The 8,973-nt window shown below is 42.5% G+C and overlaps 1 protein-coding gene across 2 annotated transcripts in view; it reads right to left on the bottom strand.

Annotated features, from left to right (window-relative positions):
- Positions 1 to 8,973, bottom strand: part of SEC24D (SEC24 homolog D, COPII coat complex component) — a 91,186-nt gene that overhangs the window by 81,821 nt on the left and 392 nt on the right. For both annotated transcript variants that reach the window (XM_019534047.1, XM_019534048.1), the window contains exon 2: positions 716 to 909. In XM_019534047.1, the coding sequence (XP_019389592.1) occupies positions 716 to 866 (151 nt within the window). In that variant the 5' untranslated portion in view covers positions 867 to 909. The remainder of the gene's footprint in view (positions 1 to 715; positions 910 to 8,973) is intronic.

The raw sequence follows: 8,973 nt of genomic DNA, 5'->3' as shown, positions 1-8,973 counted from the left end.
TTCCTTCACGAGGTCAGCATTTATGGAGGGTAGGGGATCCCCATCACCCGGATCTCTCTGTCCCATAGCAGGTTACTTTTTTAAAAATCCCCAATTTTTAGTTTAAGTAGAAGTAAACCAGGATCCCTGTACATTACACTGGGTTATAATGAGCATCCTGCTGCCATTCCTGTAAAAAGCCAGATAGGTTACCGTTCTGATTGGAGGCAACTGACTTTTATTGGGCCAGATAACTGGCTATATCTCCCACTCAACCAGCCCTAGTAGCCAATAAGCCTAATTAGTAAGATACTAATTGTGTACGAATATCTAGATCTTGCTTAAGATTTTTTGATCAAGTACTGGTTTCATTGCAGAGAACACAACCCTCCCCTCCACGGTTTGTTCAGAAACACCTTACTCCATTTCCAGAAAAGATACTGAAATGTTTTCTGTGTCCTTTCCTGTTAGGGATCTCTCTTCAATGTGGCATCAAAGTACAGGTGCTGCTTACTGCAAAGCTAAATTCACATGCAATGGGAAAGTACCCAAAAAGCCTGATTTTCTATAGCCTTGCACATATTTTGTCACTATTTACACCTGCAAGCATTGGGGCAAACCAGTATCAAGTCTGAATAGAGCAGCCTGTATCAGTGCCAATGGCAACATGTGATGCAGTTGTGATGTGGAAATGTTATTCAGGCCCTGAATGCATCTAATACTTATCTTGTCTTACCTGACTGAGGTGCTGAGTATAAGGAATTAGGGCCACCATAATGCCCATAATGAGGTGAAGAAGTAGGAGGGCCAAGTCCTGTAGAAAAGCCTCCCATTCCTGGCTGGGATTGGGAATAAGGAGGTGTCGCAACATAACCTGGTTGACTCATATTGACAGTTTTCTCATTCCAAATAAAAGTCCTTATTAGGGGTCTGCAAAAGAAAGATATCAGCTTTTACTCCATTAGCACCTTGCAAGATTTGTGTTTTTCTTACCATATGGAAGGCAGGATGAACTCCTGAATGCAGCAAGAGAATTGGGAGCTGAGAAAACAGTGCTAGCCTGACATTTCAGTTTTGTCCCCTTTTAAATGGAAGGTTTAAGTAGAAGCAGAAGTCAATCCCTTTCTTTCATAGTCATGAGACATTTAAAAAAATTGTTTCAACCGAACATGGGATTACTTGACCACCTCCCGTATGAAGAATGATTTTTCCCACTTTGAGAATATGAAATGCCTGAATCTACATCTACATTATCCATGCCCATTATTGCTCCAAGATCCCCTGTACCCTATTAAGCTAACTCTGCTATCAACCTACCAAGAAGTTCAGACTAACTTTTCTTTTTTTCTGGAAAGAGTCTTCTAAAACTTCAATAGTAATTGCTAGGAAACTTCTTCTAATTTCTATTCTACATTTGTTTATAACCAGTTTGTATCCATTTGATCTTGTACTCATCTCATGGTTTTTCAACAGCTCTCCATCCTCCTTGAAGAGTAATATTCCTTTCTAATCTTGGTCTTTTTAAACTAAAAACATGGAGCAATTTTAATCTTCTCTTACGCATAAGTTCTCCAGCCACTTGGCTGTTATAGTAATCCTTTAATATACCTGTTGCAATTCAAATTCATCTTTTCTGAATGTAGGTGGCCAGAAACATGCATGGTATTCTAAATGGGATCTTACTACAATTTTGTACAGTGGTACTAATACTTCCCCGTGTATTACAAATACCCCTTCTTATACAACATAAAAGTCATAGAGAAGTAGGACTGGAAGAAACCTCCAGAGGTCATGTAGTCCAACCCTCTGCCTGAGGCATGATCATCCCTATCCAAACCATGCCATACAACCATATCTAATAATCTAAACTCTAAATAAGACTACCATCAACCCTGATACAACATAGACCTAACACCCTAATATGACACACAAAGCCTGGAAACCATGGCAGCCAATGTCCCACTTCCATAAAATGTTATCAATACAGTCGGCCCCCTGTTACACGGTGTCAAGTTACACTGATTCACGTATACACGCTTTATATAATGTGACCATGTTTCAACTTACGTGATACCCTGCTTCACACTTACATTGTTTGTGGTAGAGCAGTTGTTAGTTTGGAGTCTGCTTACATAGCGTTAGCATCACTTGTCATCTCCTCCAAGACTGTTCATCATTTCTGGTTACATTAACCCCTGAATATTTGTGAAAATGGCATCAAAGGAAGCCTTTGATGTTGTGCACCTAAGTCTATCAACCTGGCCCAGAAAATAGAAATCCTTGATAAATTAAGAGAAGGCAATAGTGCTGTGTCGATTGTTCGCCAATACAGTTCAAGTGAATCGACTGTGCATACCATTTAAAAAAGTGAGCAAAAAATTAGAAACTGCATAAAAACAACAAACCCTGTGAATTCAAGAGTGTCGTTGGTGACTAGTGAGTTCAAGAGTGTTGTTGGTGACTAGAATTCCTCATTTAGATAAGGTTGAGAAACTCCTTAATCTTTGGATCAATGAAATGACCAGTACAAAAGGAGCAGTTGTCGACGGCATGGCAATTAGGGCTAAAGCTTTGTCTCTGTATGAGCACGTAGCCAGGAATAAAGGTTTTAATAAGGCTATTAATTCCATTATTTTGTGTTTAAATATCCTTTTACTATGAAATAATGTTATCAAATCTTGGTCCCAGGTCCCTATCCCCCCTGTTTTCCATTGACGCTTCAAGTTACATAGTTTCAACTTACATGGTGTTTTTCAGGAACGTATCCGCCGAGTAACTTGGGGTCTGACTATAAATGAGGAATGCTTAGAAGGTCCCAGGTAGAGGGCCACAACCCCCTACTACAGAGAAGACAAAAAACCCCCAGAGTCTATACCAATCTGATCATGAGGTAAAATTCCTTCCTGACCCCAAATAAGGCAATCAGTCTGACCTTAAGCAGAGGGGCAGCAACCTCTGGCTTTGCTCTCAGCAGGAGAATCAGCACACCCTAAATCCCCAGCCTTGACTGTAGCCAACACCCAACGCCTCTGGGAACACTTAAAAACACCCTGATACGTCTAACAGAAAAAGTGTGTGCGCATGGGGGGGGGCATCTACACATGCTCCTCACTGACCATTTGGTACTGCTCAGTCCCAGTGGTACATGGTTATTTTTAGACACTCCGTCACCATAGTGACAAGATATGGTGACATAGCTTGTTGCTACGGCAATACGGTGTTGGCCTCATGGTTTGTGCCTGCCAATACTACATCATCGTAGCATCTTGTGTAGACATGCCCTGTGTTTCTGTGGGCCAGGGGAGGAGGGGGCAGCAAAACCTAGACAACCAGCAAAACCCAGACATATGGGAAATACCTATGCACAACATAGGCCTAGATCATCTGCAACAGCCAGAACCAGAGGGATTGATAAGCAATAAATATGTGCTTCTTGGAGGTATTTGGTATTTTGCCTAAATAGGTAACATTAGTTAATATAAAGCTTGTAAGTTCATAACCCTCAAATGTAACTTGTCTGTCATAAGTTTAACCAAAATAATAAAATTAACTGTTTGTGGAACTGACTGGGCCCCATAGGCAAAGTTGTAGCTGCAAGATTAGCTGACCTAACGGTTTCTGCTGAGGGTTCCGCCTTGACGATAAAAAACTGGATCCAACTGCCTGGCACACCCAACACATGTCAGGAGAGCACATTCCAAGAAAGCATATTCAAATGAAACCTAAAAGGGGTTGGGGCTTAGGCGGAGCAATGTCAGTTTAAAACCTAAAGGTGCTGCATTGTAATTTGCTTATTGATTAAACCCGAGTCTAGGTAGTAACCTTTTATGATAATTTTTAACACTTTTCAATCCCACAGGGTAACTGCTATAAGGCAAGATTGTGAGTGGCTCTAAAGCCAACAGATTAGCATAAGACTGGGTATAAAAAGTGCGTGCATCAGGTGAACAGCAGGAAGGAGGGAACAGTACAGTCATTTCTGTTCCATGCCCGGACCCTGGACTCCTGGTGTGAGTGAGGATCGGATCCTGATCAAGGGACCTTCCCCAGTAATCCCTCTAACACTGTTGATCGGGAATGCCTGACTTTGCTGGAATCACTTGACACGTACCTAGGCATCAATAAGTTGCCAACCCATGTCTGTCTATCTGTTGTTTTGGACAGCTCAGTGGCTGATAACCTTGCAGTGCCCAGTTGGCCTGAGACAGAATTGATCTATCCATCTGTTATTATCTGTTTTTATTATTTACTATTAGCTCCTTAATACTGCATTAGCTGCTTATCACATTTATCTTACTGTTAACTGTTGTGTGCGTGTAAGCTATAATAAATTTGCCGTTCCTTCACTCCCAACTTTGCCTCCTCGATCCGAAACTGAACCAAACAGCCCAGCTGGCCTGTGATAGAACTGATACACTCACAGTGCCCAGCTGGCATGTGACAATCAACCCCAACCAGTGGCTGTCCAAACTCTTCTTGAACATACCTCCAGCGATGGAAAGTCCACAACTTCCTTAGGCAGTCTATTCCACTGCCTCACTATTCTCACAATAAAGAAGTGTTTCTGGATATCCAATCTAAACTTACTTAGCTGCAATTTCAAGCCACTGGTTCATGTCCTCCTCTCTGCAGCAAGAGAGAAAAGTGCTTTCCCTTCTGGTTATAGCAGCCCCTCAAGTATTTGAAGACTGCTGTCATGTCCCCTCAAACAAGTCTTTTTCACGGCCACATCACACTGGTGATTAGCAGATTACAAATTAAGCAGTATACTTAGGTCCCTCTCTTCCTTCAATGCCTCCAGTTTATGACCCCCATTTTAGAGCAGTTCTTGGTAATACTCCTTAAGTGGACAGCTCAGCATTTCATACTATTAAAAACTTCATGTTATTTCTATTGGTCCACTCCGAAAGGTTATCTATTTCTTCCTGTAGAATACCCAGTGCTACTCTGGACTAGCAATACCTCCCAGCTTAGAGTCATTTTCAGATTTTGTAAAATTTACCTTCTACCAATGTCACTAATGAAAATGTTAAACAAAACAGGCCTCACTCCCAAAATCAGAACTCTCCATTACTAACCTGTCTCCAGTCTGATAACTCTCCTTTCATCGTCACCCCTGGTAGTCTCTCATTTAGCCATCTCCTTAGCCATCTAATTATTATAGAATTAGTCCCATCTTTCCAGTTCAGCTAATAATTTCTACATAAGGCACAGTATCAAACTGTTGGCTTCACTGCATTGCCTTTTTGTAGATGTCAGTTGACCTGTCACTAAAGGATATCAAATTGCTCAGATATGATCTTCCTTGGATAAAAATCTTATTGTAGTTTGTCATACTTTGTTTACCTCCATATTATTGATTATTCTTTCCTTCAAATATCTGCTGGAAGACTTGAAATAGCACTAAAGTCAAGTGAATAGGTCTGTATTTCCCACTCCTACCCCTTTTACTTTATAGAGGTTTATTATATAATTGACTCCAAGATGAACATGGGCCAGCAGTGTGGGGAGGCAGTCAGGAAGGCCAACCGTACCTTGTCATGCATCCACAGATGCATCTCAAGCAGGTCCAAAGAGCTGATCCTCCCCCTCTATGCAGCACTGGTCAGGCCGCAGCTGGAGTACTGCGTCCAGTTCTGGGCGCCGCACTTCAAGAGGGATGCGGACAGCATCGAGAGGGTCCAGAGGAGAGCCACTCGCATGATCGGGGACAGCAGGGCAGGCCCTATGAGGAGAGGCTACGGGACCTGAACCTGTTCAGCCTCCAAAAGAGAAGGCTGAGGGGGGATCTAGTGGCCTGTTATAAACTAGTCAGAGGGGATCAGCAGGCATTGGGGGAGTCACTATTCCCCCATCCACTGCTAGGAGTGACCAGGAATAACGGTCACAAGCTGGCAGAGGGCAGGTTTAGGCTAGATATCAGGAAGCGCTACTTCATGGTCAGGGTGGCTAGGATCTGGAACCATCTTCCAAGAGAAGTGGTGCTGGCTCCTACCCTGGGGGTTTTTAAGAGGAGGTTGGATGAACATCTTGCTGGGGTCGTTTGACCCCAGTATTATTTCCTGCCATGGCGGGGGGTCGGACCAGATGATCTACTCTGGACCCTTCCAACCCTAGAAACTATGAAACTATGTCTCAGTGCTGGATCTCACTGCAATAAATCTTTTAACAGTCTTCTAAAGATTAAGGAATGCCTTGTAGCTAAGTCTTTTCTTTGTTATTATGCTTAAAATGCTTTATGACCACTGATAATTTCATATTAATATTATAAAATCAAATATGTTGCAATATTTAGCTAAATCACTAGATTTCATAACACTAATTTGCATTTACCTAGCACCTCTCATTAAGAGACCTGAAAACACTGGCCAGCTATTGAAGTTGTGCTGCACAAACCTGTGACCTTTATTCCCGACTGAAAGAGAAAAGAAGAACGAGAGGGGTGAAGGCTAAAAATTGACCTTATCTATAATAATAAAAAGCTAGTTTTAGGTGTTCAACTTGAGACTGATTTTCAGTGGTGCTGAGTGTGCATAATTCTTAACTGAGATCAGAAAGAGCTGACTGCTCAGCACCTCTGAATAGTCAGACTTCAAATAACTCAGGTTGGGAATATGATATCAATAGTTGAGGCACTCCTCATTATGCAAGTGTGTCTAAAACCTTGAGTCTGATCTCTAGTTCAGATAGGGAAAAAAAAAAATCAGAGTGATGACCCAGAACACCTTACGTTCTGCCCTACGATGCCAGGCTACAATGATTTAATATAGGGTATTCTTATGTCCATATTGGATTATTAAGCACAATTTGCTCAACTTCATAACACAATCCTGATTTATTAGCTATTACTTGCAGTGTAACAAACATTGCTTAAGTGTCTAAACTGCTTCAGTGCATAGCAATGGTGAGTCTCCCATATGTTCCCCAAGACAACTGTGCTCTGTGTACCTGTAATTGGTGAGACCTCAATTTGAAAGCTTCTAAAGCAGCTCTGAGGTGAGAAACAACATTGGCTGCTTCTGCAGTTAATGAGCATTGTTTACACTGAGTTTGGGTAAGTGCATATTCTGGGTAAACTCAGTCTTTTTTCAGTCTGAGATGATGTACTTAAATGAACTGCACTGTGCACAATTCCCAGCTCTTTAAGACATTTCTGGTTATATGTTATGCAGTTCCAAACAGGTGAGATGACAGACTCAGCTTTCGCTTCTTAATCAATGAGATAGGACTGAGAAATAAAAGAGAAAATAGTAGCAGCAGCCTAGAGGGTGCTTCATTATTGCGAGCATTGTCCACTCCCCCCCACCCCAGCAGCTTGAGAGAAAGACGTGGCAGCATGAGCTTTGCCACACTACAATGACTGCCTAACAATCAGGACTAAAATACCTGCAATACAGCTTAACTGTTGGAATACAGGAAGAAAAAGACACCAACTCCGAGGCATTTTCAGCAGCTGATACCTCTGGTAGCAGTGACAGCATCCTGAGGAAACTACTTCCTCCCCAGCTCACTCACTGGAGGAAAAAAAAAAAATCTTGCCACGTCAAACTTCCCCCACACATTAAAACAGAGAGCTTCTAAGAACAAAAAAGACTCTCAAACATAACCAAAATAAAGCCAGTTTACTGACCTGACCCCATCTTAACTTGTGCTTTGTATTTATCATATATAATCCTATTTCACACACGCAAAACAAACACTGCTTTGAGACATCACCCAAAACATCAATAAAACTGATCCCATAGGGAAGGTTGGACTCTAACGAGACATGTTCAAAACTAGGCTGGAAGATTACAGAGGAAATTTTAAGGTGGTCACTTGGGCTGGGGTCTTACAAAGAACAACTTTACTCTCCATACAGTTAAAAAAAAAGTTTGTCTTCCTCTGCTTTTGTAATATTAACTTGCATCCTCCAAAACCAAACCTAAACCACCCCATTTCACTTAAATTCAGATGATCTCTCTTGTAATCCAGGCTATGCATCTTAAACAAAACAAAATGGGCTTGTCAGATGTACTCCACTCCTGTTGCTGCCATAGTGCTTTGACCCCAATGAGGTCTCCCAGCACCCCAATCCTCTGCACAGAGGATGCACTGCCAGTGCTGGAAATGTGCATCAGCATATGCTGAATTAACATAGGTCCGCAGGGGTCCACCTGTACAGGGTTTCATTCTGAACAGAAACCCATGCTCTCCCCCAAAGGCAAAAGGGCTGTTAAGAAACACCAGCATGCTTGGCATCTCTGCCCCAAGCATCTTACAATCAGCATGCAACCAACAATGCATGGGTCACAAGGTAATGCTGTCCACACTACAACAAAACAGACCGCATTTCCACACCCTGTCAAAAAGATCTCAGCAGATGCTTTGCGTGGGAAGCTGTAGAAGCATAAAGTCTCCCTAATATATCAGGAAAAATGCACCCAGTTGGCATCATAGAAGATGAGGGCTGGAAGGGAACTCAGGGGGCTATCTAGTCCAAACCCCTACTCAAGGCAAAACCATCCCCAACTAGATCATCCCAGATACTTGTTTCAGTAAGGGACAACTTTTGAGGCATGTAACCAATGCATGTCCCCTTGAGCCCATGACTATACTATGTGCTGAATGCACCATCCTGCTTCCCACATCTAGGTTCAAGGCCCCCAGCTTCTCCCTAGTTGTGAGCACCCCCCCGCTTATAACCTTGCTGTCACTATACTCATTCAATGGCAGGGTGCAAATTAAGGGGGAGTTGGGAAGAGATAAGAGACAAGAGCCCCTAAAAGACTTGAAAATCATAATGGGGGGGGGGGGTCCTCTGGATAGCTCCTTCATAGAGGTGGACTTGTTAATCAATGAACCGGTTGAAAATTTTTTTGCAGACCGCCCCCACCCCTCCAAAGTCACAGTGAAATTGAAGGCCTGTTCATAGCATCCTCCTTTAGGGACTAAAACTCCTTTGATCTCCCTCCCCCCACCCAAAGCCTTCAGTATAACATGCCCTCACCAAGT

Source organism: Crocodylus porosus, unplaced genomic scaffold (genome assembly GCF_001723895.1).
Source record: "Crocodylus porosus isolate Cpor-Errol unplaced genomic scaffold, CroPor_comp1, whole genome shotgun sequence".
Lineage (NCBI taxonomy): Eukaryota > Metazoa > Chordata > Crocodylia > Crocodylidae > Crocodylus > Crocodylus porosus.
The sequence above is the reverse complement of the archived record's forward strand: the minus strand, read 5'-3'. Positions and strand labels throughout refer to the sequence as shown.